This window comes from Hyla sarda, chromosome 1, assembly GCF_029499605.1.
Source record: "Hyla sarda isolate aHylSar1 chromosome 1, aHylSar1.hap1, whole genome shotgun sequence".
NCBI classification, from domain to species: Eukaryota; Metazoa; Chordata; class Amphibia; order Anura; family Hylidae; genus Hyla; species Hyla sarda.
Genome location: NC_079189.1, coordinates 459,892,438 through 459,917,849, shown reverse-complemented (window position 1 = coordinate 459,917,849; position 25,412 = coordinate 459,892,438). Strand labels below are relative to the sequence as shown.

At 44.5% G+C, this 25,412-nt stretch overlaps 1 protein-coding gene and 1 long non-coding RNA gene across 2 annotated transcripts; one reads left to right on the top strand and one right to left on the bottom strand.

Annotated features, from left to right (window-relative positions):
- The first annotated feature begins 15 nt into the window (after nt 1-15).
- On the top strand, nt 16-11,177 carry FAM216A (family with sequence similarity 216 member A). Its single transcript, XM_056534411.1, has 6 exons — nt 16-263; nt 2,099-2,133; nt 5,765-5,886; nt 6,673-6,787; nt 10,525-10,597; nt 10,906-11,177. The coding sequence occupies exons 1-6, from the start codon at nt 160-162 to the stop codon at nt 10,997-10,999; spliced, it is 543 nt and encodes a 180-aa protein (XP_056390386.1). The 5' UTR covers nt 16-159; the 3' UTR covers nt 11,000-11,177.
- Nucleotides 11,178-11,351: 174 nt separating this feature from the next.
- On the bottom strand, nt 11,352-25,291 carry LOC130284249 (uncharacterized). The gene is made up of 3 exons (XR_008846954.1): nt 25,067-25,291; nt 23,559-23,598; nt 11,352-11,431 (listed from the first exon to the last, which is right to left on the bottom strand). It is a non-coding gene; the product is annotated as an uncharacterized LOC130284249 (long non-coding RNA).
- Nucleotides 25,292-25,412: the final 121 nt, after the last annotated feature.

The window sequence follows — 25,412 nt, the reverse complement described above, 5'->3', positions numbered from 1 at the left end:
CATAAGGGGTCAAGTAATTTAGCGCGTGCGCAGATAGGGCGCTCTTGTACTCAATTGTGCGCATGTGCCGCAATCTATGACTTCTATCAAGGAGCATCCTAGGAGGAGAAAGATGAGTTCATGTAACCATGGAGACCTGGCATGTTCCTAGAAGGCTAGATGCTGGGGGAGGCGCAAGAGAAGATGGACAAACACACAACCTGCACCTCTAAGAGGAAGAAGATTTCATCAGATGAACAAAACCAAAAGAGTCTCCTTGTAAGGTCAGTCAGCTGGATGAAGTGTATATACCTATATATAAACACCTTATAGATGTATGTACCTTATAGGTGTATGTATATACCTTATAGATGTATGTATATACCCTATGGATGGATGTATATACCCTATAGATGTATGTATATACCTTATATGTGTATGTATATACCTTATATGTGTATGTATATACCTTATATGTGTATGTATATACCTTATAGATGTATGTATAAACCCTATAGATGTATGTATGTATATACCTATAGATGTATGTACGTACCTTATAGATGCATGTATATACCCCATGGATGGATGTATATACCTATAGATGTATGTATGTACCTTATAGGAATATGTGTATACCTTATAGATGTATGTATATACCCCATAGATGTATGTATATACCCCATAGATGTATGTATATACCCTATAGATGTATGTATATACCCTATAGATGTATGTATGTATGTACCTTATAGGTGTATGTATAAACCCTATAGATGTATGTATGTACCTTATAGATGGATGTATATACCCTATGTATGTATGTACCTTATAGATGCATGTATATACCCCATGGGTGGATGTATATACCCTATAGATGTATGTATGTACCTTATAGATGCATGTATTTACCCCATGGATGGATATATATACCCTATAGATGTATGTACCTTATAGATGCATGTATATACCCCATGGATGGATGTATATACCTATAGATGTATGTACCTTATAGATGCATGTATATACCCCATGGATGGATGTATATACCTATAGATGTATGTATGTACCTTATAGGAATATGTATATACCTTATAGATGTATGTATATACCCCTATATATGTATGTATGTATATATGTATATTCCCTATAGATACATGTACAGTACAGACCAAAAGTTTGGACACACCTTCTCATTCAGAGTTTTCTTTATTTTCATGACTATGAAAATTAACACACGTGGAATTATAGACATAACAAAAAGTGTGAAAATATGTCATATTCTAGGTTCTAGCCACCTTTTGCTTTGATTACTGCTTTGCACACTCTTGGCATTCTCTTGTTGAGCTTCAAGAGGTAGTCACCTGAAATGGTTTTCCAACAGTCTTGAAGGAGTCCCCAGAGATGCTTAGCACTTGTTGGCCCTTTTGCCTTTACTCTGCGGTTGGGTCCAGGTCCGGTGACTGTGGAGGCCAGGTCATCTGGCGCAGCACCCCATCACTCTCCTTCTTGGTCAAATAGCCCTTACACAGCCTGGAGGTGTGTTTGGGGTCATTGTCCTGTTGAAAAATAAATGATGGTCCAACTAAACGCAAACCGGATGGAATAGCATGCCGCTGCAAGATGCTGTGGTAGACATGCTGGTTCAGTATGCCTTCAATTTTGAATAAATCCCCAACATTGTCACCAGCAAAGCACCCCCACACCATCACACCTCCTCCTCCACACCAGCACACCTGTGAAGTGAAAACCATTTCAGGTGACTACCTCTTGAATCTCAACAAGAGAATGCCAAGAGTGTGCACAGCAGTAATCAAAGCAAAAGGTGGCTACTTTGAAGAACCTAGAATATGACATATTTTCAGTTGTTTCACACTTTTTTGTTATGTATATAATTCCACGTGTGTTAATTCATCGTTTTGATGCCTTCAGTGTGAATCTACAATTTTCATAGTCATGAAAATAAAGAAAACTCTGAATGAGAAGGTGTGTACAAACTTTTGGTCTGTACTGTATGTACCCTAAAGATGCATGTAATATACCTTATAGATGATGTAGATACCTGCATTGTATATGGCACTGTACAGTCTTCTTTCATAACATCTACATCTTTCTTTAGGAGATTGGATTTTGGTCACAAGGATCTTAATGATGGTAAGTGAAAATTCACATTTCTATTTTTTTTTAAATAACATTTTTATTGATTTTCAAATATGAGTAACAACAATACAACACAGGGATTGACAACCCTAAGAATACTCATGACATAGAAAGCATACATTATGAACATCACAAATCATTACTAAGGCGTGCATATGGCTCAGATAATGCACATTGAACAAACCAACTCCATCCCCTACCCACCTCCTTCTGCTCACATTCACCCTGCAACAACACCAAGCCCACCGTCATGGGTGTGGGTAAAGCAATAGACCACTGGTATTCGTTCTTGGAATTCTACTATTGGAGGCCTCATGCCCTAGCGGAGGAATGCGGTAAGTTGACTACCACTGTATTTCTATAATTTCCAAACTGTTTAACTTTCTGGCACCAGTTGATTTGAAAACCTTTGTTTTCCACTTGTTTCCACCAGAGTTCTCCTTTAAAGGGGTTATCCAGGAAAAAACGTTTTTTATATATATATATCAACTAGCTCCAGAAAAATCTTAATCCTTTCAGTACTTATGAGCTGATGAAGTTGAGTTGTTATTTTCTGTCTAAGTGCTCTCTGATAACACGTGTCTCGGGAACCGCCCAGTTTAGAAGCAAAATCCCCATAGCAAACCTCTTCTACACTGTGCAGTTCCCGAGACAAGCACTGATGTCAGCAGAGAGCACTGATGCCAGACAGAAAACAACAACTCAACTTCAGCAGCTGATAAATATTGAAAGGATTAAGATTTTTTTAATAGAAGAAATTTACAAATCTGTCTTTCTGGAGCCAGTTGCTATAAAAACATTTTTTTTTCCTGGAATGCCCCTTTAATGTTGTGGTTGAGCAGATAACCAGCCACAGCTGTGACCCACCTCAGCCAGTCATCGGCTAAGCAGGCAGTTTCTGTGGGGTAAATGTGTCACAGGAAAAAGGAAGTAGTGCTGGGAACAGGGGCACTCCTTCAAATTTTTTTGGGACTGGAAAACCCTTTTTAACTCGCTTATCATTAATGATAATAATATGACTTGGAAACATTCTGTCCCAGTCTATACAGCACAGCTAACAAAAAGTTACAGAAAACTCATTAAAGGAAAACTGTCAGCCTATTCACCCAAATTAAACCCAATACACTGGCTTATAGTGTGGGTTAACAGGAGTCCAATGAAGGTTTACTTACGTAAATATGTCCAGTAGGTCCTGAGATATAATAATAATAAATACAACCGATTGCGCTGCGATATGGACCAGTGGATTAAAACTGTTCAATGTGCCACAATATATAGTGCAATTTATACCAGTAATTCATACACTGCTCAAAAAAATAAAGGGATCACTTAAATAACACAATGTAACTGCAAGTCAGTCACACTTCTGTGAAATCCCACTGTCCACTCAGGAAGCAACACTGATTGACAATCAATTTCACATGCTGGTGTGTAAATGGAACAGACAACAGGTGGAAATTATAGACAATTAGCAAGACACCCCCAATAAGGGAGTGGTTCTGCAGGTGGTGACCACAGACCACTTCTCAATTCCTATGCTTCCTGGCTGATGTTTTGGTCACTTTTGAATGCTGGCGGTGCTTTCACTCTAGTGGTAGCATGAGACGGAGTCTACAACCCACACAAGTGACTCAGGTAGTGCAGCTCATCCAGGATGGCTCATTAATGCGAGCTGTGGCAAGAAGATTTGCTGTGTCTGTCAGCGTAGTGTCCAGAGCATGGAAGAACTACCAGAAGACAGGCCAGTACATCAGGAGAGGTGGAGGAGACCGTAGGAGGGCAACAACTCAGCAGCAGGACCACTACTTCCGCCTTTGTGCAAGGAGGAGCACTGCCAGAGCCCTGCAAAATGACCTCTAGCAGGCCACAAATGTGCATGTGTCAGAAACATACTCCATGAGGGTGGTATGAGGGCCCTACGTCCACAGGTGGGGGTTGTGCTTACAGCCCAACACCGTGTAGGACGTTTGGCATTTGCCAGAGAACACCAAGATTGGCAAATTCGCCACTGGCGCCCAGTGCTCTTCCCAGATGAAAGCAGGTTCACACTGAGCACATGTGACAGACGTGACAGAGTCTAGAGACGCCGTGGAGAACGTTCTGCTACCTGCAACATCCTCCAGCATGACCGGTTTGGCGGTGGGTCAGTAATGGTGTGGGGTGGCATTTCTTTGGGGGGCCGCACAGCTCTCCATGTGCTTGCCAGAGGTAGCCTGAGGTATCTGGGATATCATGTCTCGCTCCATCCACCAACGCCACGTTGCACCAGACTGTCCAGGAGTTGGCAAATGCTTTAGTCCAGGTCTGGGAGGACATCCCTCAAGAGACCACCTCATCAGGAGCATGCCCAGGCATTGTGGGGAGGTCATATGGGCACGTGGAGGCCACACACACTACTGAGCCTCATTTTGACTTGTTTTAAGGACATTAAATCAAAGTTGGATCAGTCTGTAGTGTGGTTTTCCACTTTGATTTTGAGTGTGACTCCATATCCAGACCTCCATGGGTTGATAAATTTAATTTCCATTGATAATTTTTGTGTGATTTTGTTGTCAGAACATTCAACTACGTAAAGACGAAAGTATTTCTTACGATTAGTTCATTCATTCAGATCTAGGATGGGTTATCTTAGTGTTCCCTTTATTTATTTGAGCAGTGTATATCTAGATGTACTAGTACTAGTAGGTAACTTATCATTATTCTATGAGTTACCTATATTCAAGTACTAATACACCTAGATATATGAATTACTGGTATAAATTGCACTATATATTGTGGCACATTGAACAGTTTTAATCCACTGGTCCGTAACGCAGAGCAATCGGTTGTATTTATTATTATTTATATTCATTCACCTTTTTGTGTGAAATAGAAGGGGGTCACACAATACACTACTGCAGCAGCGAAATTATTTCAATAAATCCATCATTGGCGCAGGTATACATCCCCAGTTTTGTCTGAGGGGATAACATTTATACAGGTCCTGAGATATGTTCCTCAGAAGATCCTCTGCTGAATTCAGTGAAACATGTGCAGGTTGCGGGGCTTCCCCATCTCAATTTACATATCCATTGTCTGTGATTCTACTTCACTAGGATGTGGAGACCCAGACAATCAATATGTAAATTAAGCCAGTAAAGCCCCGCCCCCTGCACGCAATTCACTGAATTCAGCAGTGGATCTTCTGGGGGACATATCTCAGGACCTACTGGACATATTTAAGTAAGTGACCCCTCGTTGGACTGTTCACGCACACTATAACCCAGTGTATAAGATTTAGTGTGGGTGAACGAGCTGACAGTTTTCCTTTAAGAAATTAAAATATTTTGTATAAATACCTGACTTTTATAGTTCAGTGTAGTTAAGGAAGGGTTCACACCACATCTATGCCCTCAATGGTATTGGTTTATCATCACAATGGGATACCGCAGAAAAAAATAACATGTTTATTCTTTCTGTGGACACCACACGGAATGCTGTCTATGAGATGGCGCATTCACATGCGGTCCTAGCACCACCATATTATGCCGGCACCTTCAGTCTCCGGATTCTCTCCAAAGAGATTTTCTGTGTGGACATTCCAGACATTTAAACATGACCTTAGCATATTTTTGTTTTTTCTAAGGCACTGACGATAGCACTTCAAAGGATTCACAGAAAGGAGGCAGACTGCAAATTGTTCCTTTAAGACAGCAGATCAAAACAGTCAAAATTTCCAGGACTATGAAAAATGAAACATTTCTCAAGGTAGAGTCTTCTTCTATACATATATATATATATATATATATATTAATTAATGAAGCACAAACTTGATTCAATACTTGTAGGGCTCATACACATTCTCACAGCATGTATGTAGAAAATCATAATTTTATGCCCATAGAAGTTTTTGAGGCCCTGCAGTATGCCCTCATGTCCCAGATGTCCTATGGGGGCTTTTGTCTTGGATTCATATAGAGATAATGCAATTGTCAATTGCTTCTACTGTAGAATTCCACCGTAATATGGTCAAAACTGAAGCACCATTTCGCACATGGGTTGCCCACAGTTTCATATTAAAGATCCACTCTGTGCTGCTATACAATCTCCAGAGCCCTAACTGGAGGTGCAGCTCAAACATGTAACAGGTGAAAAAATAACTACAAAAAGCACCCACAAAGTGTGAAGAAGTGGCAGCCAATTTGTCAAGCCACTGAGGAAACTTTATTTTACTCTAAATGGTTTTTAGCAGGATGGATAGCTAAATGCATCTGTCATTGGCAAGGCTTTTTAGTATTTGCTGGCTAGGTTTGAAGCCGTCTATTACTTTAGTATAGGGACTAATCCACTTTGCTAAGTTCAGTTATAAGATTCTAATAACTCTTATTTTCCTTCTGCATTTATGAACCAAGTCAGATTTATTTTAGAGGGAGGGCACACATGAACTGCAATATTGACTTGTAGGTGATAATCTAGACAAATATAACAGTTCTCTATAGGTGAATGCTAATCTCTGCAAATGTTTTTCATCTGTTTATATATTATATATTTTAGCATCCTGATCTTACTATGGGCCAAAAAAGATATTTATGCAGCATTGCCAGAATCTACAGTACCAGCAACATGAAAGCCTTGACAGAAAAACATCTGCATTCAAAGATAAGATGTGGTATGTCATGTTAAAACCTTTAAAATTCTTCAGAGTGGTGAGAAGGTGATTTTAGTGCTCTCACTACTGTTATTGAGCTCCCTCCATGGTGCACTGCTATTTCTCATTCTCTCCATTTCAGGAACGGGACTATAGCTGAGCTGTTTGCCAGTAGTACACACACAGGACTTTCTTTCCCTTACTTCTCTGTCCAGTCACAGCACAGCACCTACTCCTATCTGCTATTTGCTTGACGTACTAATAGGCTGGCAGAGTGCTGGGAAATTATTTACACAATACACTACTCTACTCTAGATAGTGAGGAGGGAAAATGGGCTACTGATGCTGTAGCTTTGGAGAGTGCTATATGAGCAGGAATTAAAAAACAAAACAAATGGCAGTAGCACAGCCAGGAAAGGGTACACACTAAGCACTGAACTGATGCTAATAAGCTAAATGGAAAGGGAATTTATGCTGCAGCACTGTGGACATATAGTGGTAGGTACACTAGTATTTACAAAGGAGACAGCTATCATGAGCTTTATAGGTGGTAAGAGATGAAAGAACCGCAATTTATCTTTTGGGCACAGTGTGGATCATTTTCAGCAAGCAGAGTGATGCAGACCCCACTTCCACTTGTTATGTTTTGTCTGGTCTCTGTTACTAGAGTCGAAATTCCACTAACAAGAGGCAGTAACCTATTAGACCTGTTTTTATTGGATAAGAAGTAGTTTTTGATAAATGAAGTTATTTACAAATATGTTAGAAATCAGATAACATTTAAATGGGGGGGATGGTGTTTAAAACAACAGTTACCATCAATTTTAAATGTAAATGTTACACGAGATGAGGGAGAGATTTATCATAACCTATGCAGAGGAAAAGTGGAGCAGTTGTCCATTGCAACCAATCAGATTGATTCTTTTATTCTTCAGAGGCCTTTTCAAAAACGAAAGTAGCAATCCGATTGGTTGCTATGGGCAAATGCACCACTCTTCCTCTTCACAAGTTTTGATAAATCTAACCAGATATCTGTAATAGAAATATTTCTGTAATATATAAACCTGGCCCTGTTCACCACATAGTGTAGGGCTGATGATTAGCTATTATTTACGATGGGAGAGTGAAAACAAATGAATCATAGTGTGGCATACAGGACGGAGGCAAGGAAGCTCGCCAAGCCGACTTCCACCTCCATTGCGCACTAAAGCTAATTAGCATTCTAGCAATGGGGGCCATATCTTGTAAACGCACGGACCAATTTAAAAAGGTACTCTGCCCCTAGACATCCCCTGCCCCTTTGGATAAGGGATAAGATGTCTGATTGCAGGGGTCCCCAGATCTCTCCTGCAGCACCCCCGGGCAATGCAGGGGATGGAGTATCGTGACGTCATGGCTCCGCCACCTCGTAATGCCACGCCCCCTCAATGCAAGTCTATGGGAGGGGGCATGACGTAACATGCATCGCCTGTCAGCAGCCACAGAGCGATCCTCGATCTGTGCAGCTGAGAAACGGGGGTGCTGCAGGGGAGATCGCGGGGGTCCCCAGCGGCGAGACCCCCGCGATCAGACATCTTATCCCTATCCTTTGGTTAGGGGATAAGATGTCTAGGGACAGAGTACCGCCTTTATGTAATACATCATTTTAATCCTGTTTACCTGCAGTAAAACCCAGTGTTTTGGGTTTAGTGGTGGCGAACAGCCTGTTAGTTTCCCTTTAATGTTCGGGCTCTTGGATCTGGCCTGAGATGAACGCCTTAAGGGCGATTAGGGCAAGCAATCTGTATATAAATGGATAGCACATGACAGAAAGCATCTGCAGTATCATACAAACACTCAAAAGGGTTTCAAGCAACAATATCCCCCTGGGGATATCTCTTTATGGCAGATTGAAAGCTATATATTTTTGGCAGCTCAATTTACTATTCTGGTAGGGAAGAACCATCCTCTTTTAATATGGTTGCTGGAAAAATACAAATTTGATTTCATTTTTTTGTCTATTAGAATCAGGTCAGTTGGATGGGGCTGAGAATGGTAAAATTGTCACTTGTGGTTTGTTAATATTGCCAATTTTCTTTCATTGTATGTGCAATAGTAATGTATTTTAAATGATTTGTGGGATTGTTTGTTCTTAAAGAATTTGTACAATAAAAACTAATAAACTAATATTAAGAACAAACAAACTAAAAAGATATCCCCCTCGGACAAGCAATTACAGGTGAAACTCGAAAAATTTGAATATCGTGCAAAGTTCATTTCTTTGAGTAATGCAACTTAAAAGGTGAAACTAATATATGGGAGAGACTCATTACATGCAAAGCAAAATAGTTTAAGCCGTGATTTGTCATAATTGTGATGATTATGGTTACAGCTCATGACCCCCCCCCCATTACTATGATTTGGGGAGCCATGTCATCTGCTGGGGTTGGTCCTTTGTGCTTCATTAAGTCCAGGGTCACCACATCCGTCTACCAGGAGATGTTGGAGCACTTCATGCTTCCTTTCCTTTTAAGTCGCATTACTGAAATACAATGGACTTTTGCACGATATTCTAATTTTCGAGTTTCACCTGTAAGAAGTGTTGGAATTGTTGAAACTGCCCAGAGGATTGCATGCAGGGCTTAGTGATTGATGGTCGGTGTTTTGAGGCCATCCATTTGGTATCCTGGGGGAAATGTTGCACTCTTTATCTCCAGGTCTGGATCCAAGTGAGGTATAGAGCAAGTATATGCTAGACCAGGTGAACAACGAGACAAGAGATTGTTACATAGGGAACCATGTTGGACACTAAGAACAGAAGCATCAGGCCCTCTAGGGTTAAATGATAGAGTTGACATGAATTTTTTTACCTGACGCTGAGCTCTGAACCGTTTCGTCATGAAGTGACGTGAGGTATTTAGGATAGTGAATGGTTGTTTACTGATTAGCACCTGCATAAGTGTGTCTGCACTCCATAATGAAATAGAAGCCAGTTGAAGCTCTTCAGTGAGTGAAACAGTACTGTCGCCTTGTGGTACCCCCCCCCCCCCCTATGCATGTCGTCCTGTCCTATGTATATGTGAGTATATAAAATAACGAAGAAAATATGGAAAAATTGGTGGGTGCCAACATAAATTTTTTTTTTTTTTGGAAGTCTATTTATCAAGTTGAACCTGTTATCAGAGCACCACGTTATATTCCATTTCATTGAAGGCTGCTAGTCACATATTGGCGAATTACGGATCCAGGTGGGACGCAGTGCCAGACTATTATCTGTTTTTGCTGTATATCAGACTTTTATTAGTTGATCTTAGAGTTGGACAATGTAGCATAAGCCGTCAATTCAGCCACCAGGTTAGGCAAAGAAATCCTTGAAGCAGAGATAAAGAAAAAGCATGTTGGGCGTCTCATGAGGATTCCTTTGATGCCTCTGTTATTCATGACATGATCAAGAAGAGGTTCAAAGCACAGTATAAAAACCATAGGAGACAGGGGGCACCATTCAATTTCATATAGAGAAGGATGCAGAGAAATGGCCATTAACAGTCACGGACACAGAGTATAGACTAAGGATCTGTTGGTACATATTGGCACCCAGACCCACATACATCAATGTGTCACCCATAAAGACCCAGTTCAGTCCGTCAAAAGCCTTTTCCGTATCTGTAAATTGGAGGCATAGGGGAAGGGGCTTCAATAGGACATGATGCATGAGGTTGATTGCCCTGGTGGTGGTTTATTAATTAATCTTTAATTTACTGCATTATTATATACCGTAGGTTCAAAGAAAGCTCATCTGAATCTTCCAGCTTCAGGAAAAAGCAAGAATGAAATAAAGGAACACTGTAGAAGGTACAGCATTTTTAATGTTTGGATTGCAATTTGAAAAAGAATAGTATCTAGAAAGATAAGGCCATTATGGTGTGGTATTCTGTATTACATTGGTATTCTATTATAGAAACATTGCTTCTATTAGAGAATATCTCCAAAATATAGTGCCATACAGATGTACCAACAACAACATGTGGAAGGTCTATGGCTCTGTAGTACAGAAAATTAGGGACTCTGCTGTGTATATGAGTCCTAAAACAAACATTCATCTTCATATTAAAATGCATTTTGATGACATTACTAACTATAATGTTTTCATCGCTTTTTAGTGTTCAGACGGAAACTACAATTACAGAAACTTCAAGGACCATAGATGAAATGCGTGAAAAAATCACTTGTCTTTCCGTGAATGAGACCAACTGAAAACACTGCAAAATAAATATTTCAACCACCATTTTTTCTTCTGTTTTGTTATTTTGACTTCGTACTATTTACTTACTACAATTCACCACCTTCGTAATATATAGTACTGTGAAAAAGTATTTTCCATATTAAACTGTCATCCATATAAAAAAGTTATGAATCCCTAAACCTAATAAACAAGTATTTTACATCAATATTGAGTAATTTTGGCCCACTATGCATACAAGTGAATTTGATTTTTACTTGGCTACTCTTATTTTGTTTCTTTTGAGCCATTTAGAGGTTGAATAGTTTGTGTGCTTCTGAATATTATCCTACTATACAACCTACCTGCACTTGAGCTTTAGGTCATGAACTGGCAGGCATACATTCTCGTTTTCTTATTGAGCGCAGAAGTCATTGTTCTGTCAATTATGGCAAGTTGTCCAAATCCTGCAGAAGAAAATCAACCGCAGACCATCAAACTATGAGCAACATGTTTGACTGCTGGTATTGTCTTATTGTAGAATATGGTGTTGGCTTTACACCAGCTATAACAGAACTCATATCTTCCAAGGTCTGTTAGACTCATCGGTCAACAGATATACTCATACAGATATACACAAATTGTGGGGATTATCTAGATGCTGTCATAAATTGAGTCACATAGTGCAGGTAAATAGTGCGCCCTAACTTTCCCTAAAGCCACTTTCCCTTGCTATTGCATATCCAAACTATGTGACGGATCTACAACCACAAAGACGATTCATATACTGTGCTAATGTGCTGGGGCTTCAGAGTCAAAATAATAAATGGAAACTGCACAAAGTCGGGGTACACATCAAGAACACGATGGGTTAACACAATAACTAAAACAGTAATATCAAGGACCTTATAGACAGAAGGAATGCTAAATAGAAACAAACAGAAATATTAAGGCAAGATACAGCATACTGACAATCAGTTCAGGAACCAGATCCAAGAGTAACAGTAGATATGATAATATGAGCAAGGATGAATAACAGGATAAATATAATACAGCTAAACAGGACCAGGATATGCAGGGGGCAAACGGGTTAACTTATATCAGGCACCATGCAGGTCACGATTACTAACACACAATTCACGCAAAACAGCTACAAGAAAAACCTCAAAAAACAAACTCCATCACATGGAGGAATACGGGAACTTCAAAAGCCAAACTCTATAATATGGAGGAATACGGGTCAAGATTCTAAACAGGAATACTAAATACCAAACACTGGACTGAGACCCGGATTAATCAAAACAGACTCCAAGAAAAACTTCAAAAGCCAAACTCTATAACATGGAGGAATACAGGTCAAGACTCTAAACAGGAATACTAAATACTGTACACTAGACTGAGAACAAGAACTATACAGGACTGATAACTGAATCCAATCTGAACGTGGGACTAAACAAGGTATACTAAATATATACAAAGCATAACACTAAAACCCAGAGCATAGACATAAACCCAAGTACAGACATAACAAGGCTAAAATCTAGATACACGGATACAGGATAAGAAGCCATGGCTATTCAGTGGTCCCTCAACATACAATGGTAATCCGTTCCAAATGAACCATCGTTTGTTGAAACCATCCTATGTTGAGGTATCCGTGCAATGTAAAGTATAGGAAGCTGTACACACCTGTCCCCGCCGCTCCGGACTCGTCACCGCTGCCCTGGATGTCGCCCTCCATTCCGTGGTGTCCCCGATGCTCCGGACATCTCTGCTTCCCCGGGATCCTCTCTCTCCGTCGCCGTTATCACGTCACTTCGCTCGCACGCCACTCCTAGTGGATGATGGGACGGCGTGCGTGCGACGTGATGATGACGGTGGAGAGTGCCGGCGATGGAGGGGATCGTAAAGATGACGCTCCGGAGCCCTGAGGACAGGTAGGAGACCATCACCTGAGCACACGGGGCACCGTAAACGGCTATCAGGCCGTAGCTGAAGCAGTCTGCGCTGCCGGATAGCCGTTTATGCAATGGCCCCGACATACAAAAGCATCGTATGTTGATGCTGCCTTCAACATGCGATGGCCTCTGAGAGGCCATCGCATGTTGAAATTATCGTATGTCGGGGCCATCGTAGGTCGGGGGGTCACTGTATATGAACACAGACTAAGGTGCTATCTCAAACATAGTGCAAACATTGTGAAATTTGCAGCCAGGAATACCAGAAGAGCTGGGTCTAAATAACCCCACCCCACCCACCAAGCCTAATGACTGGTAACATTCACACTATCCTAACCAAAGCACACTACATGCAAAAACTGGGCAGGTATAAAGGCAGGTGTGAATATACACCAACACAGAAACAACACGGAATACAGACATTAGAGCTGTTTATGTGAGACAAGCCATTGGCCCAGATTTATAAATCCGTCTGAGACGGCTCAGCATTTATTTACTAGAGCTCATTAAAGGGGTACTCCAGTGGAAAACAATTTATTTTAAATCAACTGGTGCCAGAAAGTTATAGGGATTTGTAAATTGCCTCTATTAAACAATCTTAATCCTTCCAGTACTTATCAGCTGCTGTATACTATAGAGAAAGTTCTTTTTTAACTTCTTTCTATCTGTCCACAAAACTCTCTGCACCTCTGTCCATGTCAGGAACTGTCCAGAGCAGGAGCAAATCCCCATAGCAAACCTATTGTTACGCCGAGCGCTCCGGGTCCCTGCTCCTCCCCGGAGCGCTCGTGGCGTCCCTCTCTCTGCAGCACCCCGGTCAGACCCGCTGACCGGGAGCGCTGCACTGTCAGCGGGGATGCGATTCGCATAGCGGGACGCGCCCGCTCGCGAATCGCATCCCAAGTCACTTACCTGTCCCGGTCCCCGGCTGTCATGCTCTGGCGCGCGCGGCTCCGCTCTCTAGGGCGCGCACGCGCCAGCTCTCTGAGATTTAAAGGGCCAGTGCACCAATGATGGTGCCTGGCCCAATCTTCCTGATTAGTTTCCACCTGTGCACTCCCTACTTATACCTCACTTCCCCTGCACTCCCTGTCCGGATCTTGTTGCCCTTGTGCCAGAGAAAGCCTTTCCTTGAGTGTTCCTAGCCTGTGTTCCAGACCTCCTGCCGTTGCCCCTGACTACGATCCTTGCTGCCTGCCCTGACCTTCTGCTACGTCCGACCTTGCTCTTGCCTTATCCCTTGTACCATGCCTATCTCAGCAGTCAGAGAGGTTGAGCCGTTGCCGGTGGATACGACCTGGTTGCTACCGCCGCTGCAAGACCATCCCGCTTTGCGGCGGGCTCTGGTGAAAACCAGTAGCTACTTAGAACCGGTCCACCGACACGGTCCACGCCAATCCCTCTCTGACACAGAGGATCCACCTCCAGCCTGCCGAATCGTGACAGTAGATCCGGCCATGGATTCCGCTGAGGTGCCGCTGTCAAGTCTTGCCGACATTTCCACGGTGATCGCCCAGCAATCCCTAATGATCACCCAACGAAATCACCAGCTGTCATACTTGACCACCGTGACACAGCAACTTCAGTCACAGATACAGCAGCTGCTGCCGCAGATACAGCAACTTCAGTCACAGACACAGCAGCTGCAACAGCAACAACCATCTCCTCCGCCGGCTCCTGCAACTCCTCCGCAGCGGCCGGCCGCTCCTAACCCCCACTTGTCCCTGCCGGACAAATTTGATGGGGACTCTAGACTCTGCCGTGGTATCCTGCCTGGGAAGGCCCTGCCATGTGCCACACCGCTCGGAGCACCTCTCTCACAGTATCCTTTGCAATCCACCTCTGTGCCTCCCGCCGAGGAGGCTATGCAAGTGGATCGGTCTCGCCTGACCCCTGAAGAGAGGACTCGCCGCAGAAAGAAAGATTTACTTCTATACTGCACTGTGCGTTACCGCACAGAACCCCTGCTCTTGAGCATGGAACTGCATCTCGAAAAAATTTAACTTTTTGTTTTGCCCAAATGCTCCTCTGAAGTCCTCCTCGGTCTGCCATGGCTCCAACGCCACTCCTCTACCCTTGTCTGGACCACCGGGGAGATCAAGAGCTGGGGTGCTTCTTGCCACAGAAAATGCCTCACGTCTTCTCCCAATCCCGTCAGTCAAACCTCTGTGTCTCCTCCTTTACCTGGTCTCCCCAAGGCCTATCTGGACTATGCTGTGTCTCCTCCTCACAGCCCCCGTCCTGTTAACACTCTGCCCCGTGCCAAGCTTTACCCTCTTCCCTCCCTCCCCACTCCCACGCCTTCTTGTGTGCCCGCTGTTGATGAGGTTTCCCGGGGCTTCGCCACCGTCTGGAAAAAGACTCTAAAATTCCTCATACTAGCCTCATCCCGGGTGAAGAAGCTTGCCGGAAAAAAGAGAAGAGCTCCTCCTGTTTTTGCGTGGCTCTCCGCCAAGTATATCCGCTTCCGTGTCCCCAGTTTTTATCTGGGACCACGTTATCTTGGACCCTTTGAAGTGAAATGCCTAGAGGAAGCTACTCCTGTCTCCGGGTCCTCAGACGTCTTCCGGATTAAAGAATTTTCAGGTCCCAAAAAGAGGGGGAGACCCAAGGGGGGGGGTACTGTTACGTCGAGCGCTCCGGGTCCCTGCTCCTCCCCGGAGCGCTCGTGGCGTCCCTCTCTCTGCAGCACCCCGGTCAGACCCGCTGACCGGGAGCGCTGCACTGTCAGCGGGGATGCGATTCGCATAGCGGGACGCGCCCGCTCGCGAATCGCATCCCAAGTCACTTACCTGTCCCGGTCCCCGGCTGTCATGCTCTGGCGCGCGCGGCTCCGCTCTCTAGGGCGCGCGCGCCAGCTCTCTGAGATTTAAAGGGCCAGTGCACCAATGATGGTGCCTGGCCCAATCTTCCTGATTAGTTTCCACCTGTGCACTCCCTACTTATACCTCACTTCCCCTGCACTCCCTGGCCGGATCTTGTTGCCCTTGTGCCAGAGAAAGCCTTTCCTTGAGTGTTCCTAGCCTGTGTTCCAGACCTCCTGCTGTTGCCCCTGACTACGATCCTTGCTGCCTGCCCTGACCTTCTGCTACGTCCGACCTTGCTCTTGCCTTATCCCTTGTACCATGCCTATCTCAGCAGCCAGAGAGGTTGAGCTGTTGCAGGTGGATACGACCTGGTTGCTACCGCCGCTGCAAGACCATCCCGCTTTGCGGCGGGCTCTGGTGAAAACCAGTAGCTACTTAGAACCGGTCCACCGACACGGTCCACGCCAATCCCTCTCTGACACAGAGGATCCACCTCCAGCCTGCCGAATCGTGACACCTATCCTGTTCTGGACAGTTCCTGACATGGACAGAGGTGGCAGCAGAGAGCACTGTGGACAGACAGAAAAGAAATTCAAAAAGAAAATAACTTTTTCTGTAGTATACAGCAGCTGATAAGTAATGGAAGGATTAAGATTTTTTTATAGAAGTAATTTACAAATCTGGCACCAGTTGATTTAAAATAAATTGTTTTCCACCGGAGTACCCCTTTAAGATATGAAAGCTGAACTAATGACTGCGGTCGGCTCATTTTTGGATTTTTGTTGCCGGAATGAAACCACAGCAGACCATGTTTTTTAGTCCAGCAACAAAAAAGGAGTCAGTAGCTGTTTAAAGACATTTTCCAATATTCACAATGTATCTCTATGCACAGAATAGGTGACAAACTTATCTTCATTTGGGGTTCACACATTAGATGGGTTGTTGGCGTTTAATTTTCTTCTCATTTTTATAAAAAATAAGCACCTTGACTTACAAAAATTAAATTTGAAATTGTACTTTTTTTTATTTTTTTGCTGGTCAAGATGAGTTTTCGTAAAGTAATTATATTTCCAGGCCAAGTATAATGGGAACATTTTCATACCTCCCAACTTTATGATTTGCCACTTGTATGAAAGTTCCACCTTAACATGCACATCAATATTCCCAAGACTTGATGGAAGACTTGTAGTGCTACTGACATTCAAGGGAAGAATTTACAAGTGGTATTCTTTATTGGTTATAAATTTCAACACCAAACCATCTAAGGCTCCTTTCACACTACCATTTTCACCCGGTAGGTGACGTCCGTTAGGCTGGGTTCACATCACGTTTTTACCAATACGGGACTGCATACGGCTGGGGGGAGCTAAAACCTTGCGCTCCCGTATCCCTGCCGTGTGTTGCCCGTATGTAATTCATTTCAATCAGCTGACCGGAGTGAAACACTGACTCCGGTCGGCTCATTTTTGCCCCGTATTAAGTTTTCCATCGGCCCTAAAACAGTGGTGTAACCCAATTTCTCTCGAGTAAGGAAATATCTCATATGTGTATGTCAAGTGCTCCGTGAGTGCACTAGAGGGCTCAAAAGGAAAAGAGCGACAATGGGATTTTGGAGAGTGAGTTTTTCACTAAAATGCTGGTTTTTCCCCAGCATGCCCCCAAATTTTGTTAACCCATCTCTTCTGAGTATGGAAATACCCCAAGTGTGGACATCAAGTGCACTGCGGGCGAACTACAATGCTTAGAAGAAGAGGAGTCACATTTGTCTTTTGGAAAGCAAATTGTGTTGAAATGGGTTTTGGGGGGCATGTCACATTTAGGAAGCCCCTATGGTGCCAGAACAGAAAAAAAAAAAACATGACATACTATTTTGGAAACTACACCCATCAAGGAACGTAACAAGGGGTCCAGCGAGCCTTAACACACCACAGGTGTTTGATGACTTTTCGTTAAAGTTGGATGTGTAAATGAAAAAAAAAAAACATTTCACTAAAATGCTGTTTTTTCCCCCACAAATTTTACATTTTTACAAGGGGTAGTAGGAGAAAATGCCCCCCAAAACTTGTAACCCCATTTCTTTTGAGTATGGAAATTAGGGATCGACCGATATCATTTTTTTAGGGCCGATACCGATAATCGGTGGAGGTTAGGGCCGATAGCCGATAACTTATACCGATATTCTGGTATAAGTTATCGGCTATTTATCCCCCCACGACACCGCTGCAGATCATTGATTTAAAGCGGGCACTTTAAATCAATGAACTGCAGCGGCTTTTGCGGTGCCATAGACCGCCGCCCACTTCTCTCCCCCTGCCTGTCCGGGGGGTCCTGAGTCCTATCACGACATCGCCCCCCCCGCCGTTCCGCGTCCCCTACCGCCCCGCCGCACCCCCCACCGCACCGCCCCCATTGCCTCCCCCATCCCCGGTTTTATAATTACCTGTTCCCGAGGCCCTGGGTCCATTCTACATCTGGCTCTGGTGGCGTCCTCCTGAGCTGTCACTGTGCGCACTGACAGTGACCTCGCGCCACGTCACTCATTGCGCACAGCGTAACGCAGGACGCAGCAGGAGCCAGAAGTAGCGTGGACCCCGGGCCCCGGGAACAGGTAATTATGAAACCAGGGATCGGGGAGGCAATGGGGCTGGGGCAGTGCGGTGGGGGGCACAACGCGGTGCGGTGGGTCATGGGGGGGCGGTTGCGGTGCGGGCGGGGCATTATGGGATTGTCGGCAAGGTAATTGCCGATACCGATAATGCCCAAAATCGTCATTATCGGCCGATAATATCGGCCAAACCGATAATCGGTCGATCCCTAATGGAAATACACCATGTTTGGACATCAAGTGCTCTGCTGGCGCACTACAATGCTCAGAAGAGGAGGAGGGAGCGCCATTGAGCTTTTGGAGAGAGAATTTTGTTGGAATGGAAGTTGGGGGCCATGTGCGTTTACAAATTCTGTGTACACCCCTCACAGGGGTGCAGTGAGCATTTACACCCCACTGGTGTTTGACAGATCTTTGGAACAGTAGACTATGCAAATGAAAAATAAAATTTTTGGGGCGTAAATGCTCACTTCAACCCTTGTAACATTCCATGAGGGGTATAGTTCAGTTCCGGAAAAATTTTCTCACCAAGAGCCCAATGGCGCTCCTTCTCTTCTGAGCATTGTAGTTCGCCCGCAGAGCACTTTACATCCACATATGGGGTATTTAGATACTCTATTTAGAAATGGGGTTACACATTTTGGGGTGCTTTTTTTTCCCTATTTTCCCTTGTGAAAATGTAAAATTTTATTTTTTCGTTTTTCCATCCAACTGTAACTAAAATTTGTCAAACACCTGTGGGGTGTTAAGGCTCACTATCCCCTTTGTTACGTTCAGTGAGGGGTGTAGTTTCCAAAATGGGGTCACACGTGGGTATTTATTTTTTTGCGTTTATGTCAGAAACGCTGTAAAATCAACAATTTAGGCCTCAAATGTACATAGTGCGCTCTCACTCCGGAGCCTGTTGTGCGTCCGCAGAGCATTTTACGCCCACATATGGGGTATTTGTGTACTCAGGAGAAATTGTAATACAAATTTTGGGGGTCTTTTTTTCCTTTTACCTCTTGTGAAAATAAAAAGTATGGGGCAACACCAGCATGTTAGTGTAAACTTTTTTATATTTTTACACTAACATGCTGGTGCAGACCCCAACTTTTCCTTTGCATAAGGGGTAAAAGGAGAAAAAGCCCCCCAAAATTTGTAGTGCAATTTCTCCAGAGTACGGAAATACCCCATATGTGGCCCTAAACTGTTTCCTTGAAATACGACAGGGCTCCGAAGAGAGAGAGCGCCATGCGCAATTGAGGACTACATTAGGAATTGCATAGGGGTGGACATAGGGGTATTCTATGCCAGTGATTCCCAAACAAGGTGCCTCCAGCTGTTGCTAAACTCCCAGCATGCCTGGACAGTCAGTGACTGTCTGTAAATGCTGGGAGTTGTCCGTTTTGGAAACACTGCCGTACGATACGTTTTTCATTTTTATTGGGGAGGACAGTGTAAGGGGGTGTATATATAGTGTTTTAACGTTTATTATGTGTTAGCATAGTGTTTTTAGGGTACATTCACACAGGCGGGGGTTTAAGGTGTTTGCTAGGAGTTTGCGCTGCGGCAAAAAATTTGCCGCAGCTCAAACTTGAAGCAGGAAACTCACTGTAAACCCGCTCGTGTGAATGTACCCTGTACATTCACATGGGAGGGCAAACCTCCAGCTGTTGCAAAACTACAACTCCCAACATGTACTGACAGACTGTGCATGCTGGGAGTTGTACTTTTGCAACAGCTGGAGGCACACTGGTTGGAAAATCTTCAGTTAGGTTCTGTTACCTAACTCAGTATTTTCCAACCAGTGTGCCTTCAGCTGTTGCAAAACTACAACTCCCAGCATGTACTGATCACCAAAGGGCATGCTGGGAGATGTAATTAGGCAACAGCTGGAGGTACGCAACTACAACTCCCAGCATGGTGAGAAAGCCGTTTGCTGTTTGTGCATGCTGGGAGTTGTAGTTTTGCAAGATCTAGAGGGCCACAGTTTAGAGATCACTGCACAGTGATCTCCAAACTGTAGCCCTCCAGCTGTTGCAAAACTACAAATCCCAGCATGCCCAAACAGCAAACAGGTGTCTGGGCATGCTGAGAGTTGTAGTTTCGCAACATCTGGAGGTGGTCTCATACTGTAGCCCTCCAGATGTTGTTAGGCGACTCACCGGCTTCCGTAGTCTGCACCAGGGGGCCAGCCGTACGTCATTGCCGCCCGCCGATCACCGCTGCTGATTGTCACCTCTGCTGCCGCCGATGGTAAGTGGCCCTCCGGTGCCGGTCACTATCAGTTCCCCCGTTCTGTCCGGACTACTGTGGGTGGGCACAACGGGGGAACTAAACATTAACCCCCCCCCCGATCTGCTATTGGTCGTCGCTTCTGAACGACCAATAGCAGGGATAGGAGGGGTGGCACCCCTGCCACCTCACTCCTATCCCTTCAGGGGGATCGTTATTTTCCAGGCCAACGGGTCCTGGAAGGACCCGGAATCGCCGAATAACCCGGAATCGCTGCAGATCGCAGCGATCGCCGACATGGGGGTCTCAGGACACCCCTGGGCATTTTCACGGGATGCCTGCTGATAGATATCAGCAGTCATCCTGTTCCGGTCCCCACCCGGCACACGTCGGGGATCGAAATTCACATGGGCGTACAGGTACGCCCTGGGTCCTTAAGTGTCAGGGCGTACCTGTACGCCCTGGGTCCTTACGTCGTTAACCTCTTAATGACCACGAGCGTATATTTACGCTCGTGGCCGGCTCCCGTTATATGAAGCGCGTTCAGGAGCTGAACGAGCTTCATACCCGGCAGGTCCCGGTTGCTATCAGCAGCCAGGACCCGTGGCTAATACCGAACATCATCGATTGGGCTGATGTCCGGTATTAACCCTTTAGACGCCGTGATCAAAGTTGATCGCGGTGTCTAAAACGGGAGGAAAGCATTGCCGGTTAGCTCAGTGGACTATTCGGGACCGCCGCAACATGCCGAACACCTGAGAGGACAGCGGGAGGCTTCTTACCTTGTCTCTCGCAGTCTGATTGTCGCTCTGCTAGTCCTTGCCTGAGATACAGGCTGGAGCAGCAGAGCACCGATAACACTGATCAATGTTGTGCTATGGCATAGCATTGACCAGTGTCTGCAATCAAGGTATTGCATGTTATAGTACCCAATGGGGACTATAACATTGCAAAAAATAAGTATAAAAGATAGTTAATAAAAGTGATTTAACCCCTTCCCTAATAAAAGTTTGAATCACCCCCCTTTTCCCATTAAAAAAATGTAAATAAAAGTAAAATAAACATATGTGGTATCGCCACGTGCGTAAATGTCCAAACTATAAAAATATAATGTGAATTCAGGTAGAAAACAGACATGGTGCACATCTATAATCTTGTATAATGATCTGATTGCTTCTCAGCATAATATCAAAAACTAACAGGTTGTTAGTATACATTTTTGATCAAAAAGTACAAGCCCACTCGCCACGTCAAGGCCACCTATTTAGAGTGGGTCCCTAACGTCCCTAGCATAAAATGGCGTAGCACTGGGCGGCGACCACCACCGCCGCAACACCAGTGCCCACGGGGGGGGGGGGGGGGGGAAACGACCCACTGGCAGAGCGGCCCCAATGCCACTCAAACCAGTCTATGGGTCTGACCTCCCCGCAGACACGGCAGCAATGGACGCCGCACAGCACCACACCAGTGTGAACAAGGTGTAATAGCTCACTTACCATGCTCTCCCAGTCAGACTGGGAGGCTGCTAGGAAAGAAATGGCCCATGTGTAGCTAACTACTACTTATATAGGATTGGGCTGAGGGGGTGGGGAAGAGTGCAGCACATGTTCAAACAAAAAAAAAGGAGGGGATAGAAAACACAGTGTGAATTCGGGTAGAAAACAGACATGGGACGTTAGGGACCCACTCTAAATAGGTGGCCTTGACGTGGCGAGTGGGCTTGTACTTTTTGATCAAAAATGTATACTAACAACCTGTTAGTTTTTGATATTATGCTGAGAAGCAATCGGATCATTATACAAGATTGTAGATGTGCACCATGTCTGTTTTTCTACCCGAATTCACATTGTGTTTTCTATCCCCTCCTTTTTTTTTGTTTGAACATGTGCTGCACTGTTCCCACCCCCTCAGCCCAACCCTATATAAGTAGTAGTTAGCTACACATGGGCCATTTCTTTCCTAGCAGCCTCCCAGTCTGACTGGGAGAGCATGGTAAGTGAGCTATTACTCCTTGTTCACACTGGTGTGGTGCTGTGCGGCGTCCATTGCTGCCGTGTCTGCGGGGAGGTCAGACCCATAGACTGGTTTGAGTGGCATTGGGGCCGCTCTGCCAGTGGGTCGTTCCCCCTGTGGGCACTGGTGTCGCGGCGGTGGTGGTCGCCGCCCAGTGCTACGCCATTTTATGCTAGGGACGTTAGGGACCCACTCTAAATAGGTGGCCTTGACGTGGCGAGTGGGCTTGTACTTTTTGATCAAAAATGTATACAAACAACCTGTTAGTTTTTGATATTATGCTGAGAAGCAATCAGATCATTATACAAGATTGTAGATGTGCACCATGTCTGTTTTTCTACCCGAATTCACTTTATAAAAATATAATGTTAATTAAACCGCACAGTCAATGGCGTACACATAAAAAAATCCCAAAATCAAAAATTGCGTATTTTTGGGTACTTTGTTTACCCTAAAAAAATTTATAAGAAAGCGATCAAAAGTCTCATCAAAACAAAAATGGTACCGATAACAACTTCAGATCATGGCGCAAAAAATTAGCCTTCATACATCCCTCTATGGAAAAAAAAAAAGTTATAGGGGTCAGAAGATGACAATTTTACACATACTAATTTTGGTTCTTGTGGCTATAATTTTTTTAAAGTAGTAAAATAAAATAAAACTTAAATAAATTAGGTATCCTTGTAACCATATGGACCTACAGAATAAAGATTATGGTGTAATTTTTACCAAAAAGTGTACTGCCTAGAATCGGAAGCCTCCAAAATTTCCAAAATGGTGTGTTTTTTTTGTTTTCAATTTTGCCCCACAAATATTTTTTTCTGGTTTCGCCGTAAATTTTTATGCCATTATAAAGTACAATTGGTGGTGCAGAAAGCCCTCATATGGGTCTGTTGGTGCAAAATTGAAAGCTTTATGATTTTTAGAATGTGATGAGGAAAAAACAAAAATGCAAAAACGGAAAAAACCTGCGTCCTTAAGGGGTTAAACTCACCTGGGGCAAGTAACAGGTCTGGGAAATATAAAAATCACACCTGAAAGCAGATAAAAAGGAGAGAAGTTCACTTAGTCTTTGCATTGTGTGTCTGTGTGTGCCACACTAAGCATGGACAACAGAAAGAGAAGAGAACTGTCTGAGGACTTGAGTAGCAAAATTGTGGAAAAATATCAACAATCTCAAGGTTACAGGTCCATCTCCAGAGGTCTAGATTTGCCTTTGTCCACAGTGTGCAACATTATCAAGAAGTTTGTAACCCATGGCACTGTAGCTAATCTCCCTGGGTGTGGACGGAAGAGAAAAATTGAAATGAAACGCTATGGCAGAAGACCAGGAGGACCCCACTGCTGACACAGACATAAAAAAGCAAGACTACATTTTGCCAAAATGAACCTGAGTAAGCCAAAATCCTTCTGGGAAAACTTCTTGTGGACAGATGAGACCAAGATAGAGGTTTTTGGTAAAGCACATCATTCTACTGTTTACCGAAAACGGAATGAGGCCTACAAAGAAAAGAACACAGTACCTACAGTGGAATATGGTGGAGGTTCAATGATGTTTTGGGGTTGTTTTGCTGCCTCTGGCACTGGGTGCCTTGAATGTGTGTAAGGCACCATGAAATCTGAGGATTACCAACGGATTTTGTCAGAAAGCTGGGTTTGCATCCGAGATCTTGGGTCTTCCAGCAGGACAATGACCCAAAACATACGTCAAAAAGCACCTAGAAATGGATGGCAACAAAGTAGGGATCGACCGATTATCGGTTTGGCCGATATCGGCCGATATTCACGATTTTGGACGTTATCGGCAATTACCTTGCCGATAATCCCATAATGCCCCGCCCCCTTCCCGCACCGCATCCCCCACCACAGCGCCCCGGCCAGAGACTGCCGCCGCCGCTGCCCCATTGCCTCCCTCATCCCCGGTTTTATAATTATCTGTTCCCGTTGCCCGGGGTCCGTGCTACTTCTGGCTCCTGCGGCATCCTGTGTTACGCTGTGCGCTGCGCAATGACGAGTGACGTCCTCAACGCGACATCAAAGTCAGTGCGCAAAGTGACAGCTCAGGACGCCACCGGAGCCAGAAGTAGCGCGGACCCCGGGAACAGGTAATTATAAAACCGTGAATGGGGGAGGCAATGGGGTAGCGGCGGTGGTGGTTGGACTAGGGAGGACCCAAGGTCAGGCAGGGGGAGAGAAGCGGGCGGCGGCGGTCTCTGGCACCGCAAAAGCCGCGTCAGTTCATTGGTTTAAAGCGCCTGCTTTAAATCAATGATCTGCAGCGGCGTCGCCGGGTGGGTGGGGGGTTGGGGATAAATAGCCGATAACTTATACCGGAATATCGGTATAAGTTATCGGCTATCGGCCTTTACCTCCACAGGTTATCGGTATTGGGCCTAAAAAATTGATATCGGTTGATCCCTACAACAAAGCGCTGGAGAGTTCTGAAGTGGCAGCAATGAGTCCAGATCTAAATCCCATTGAACACCTGTGGAGAGATCTTACAATTGCTGTTGGGCATTTCTCACAGCGATCGATGGTGAGACGGTGTTGCAACAATTTCGCTGTGAAGCTCCAGCCTTCGTCTGTCAATAGCATACTGCATGAAAGAGTAATGGATATTTGTTTTAGTCCAGTGTTTCCCAACCAGTGTGCTCCCAGCTGTTACAAAACTACAGCTCCCAGCATGCCCGGCTGTAAAAAAAAAAACGAGGTCCCCTGGTTGGGAAAGAGTGGCCTAGTCAGTCAGCAAGTGGAGAATGAGACACAAAAGAACACAATTCAACCCCGTATAATCACACCCTGCCTCCATGTTCCCTTAAACAAAATGGCCGCCGGGGCTTCCTTCAGA

Coding starts and splice junctions, on each gene's coding strand:
- FAM216A (XM_056534411.1), top strand. CDS start 160: ATGCTGGGGGAGGCGCAAGAGAAGATGGACAAACACACAACCTGCACC. Junction 5,887..6,672: donor AAAATGAAACATTTCTCAAG/GTAGAGTCTTCT, acceptor TATATATTTTAG/CATCCTGATCTTACTATGGG. Junction 10,598..10,905: donor ATAAAGGAACACTGTAGAAG/GTACAGCATTTT, acceptor ATCGCTTTTTAG/TGTTCAGACGGAAACTACAA.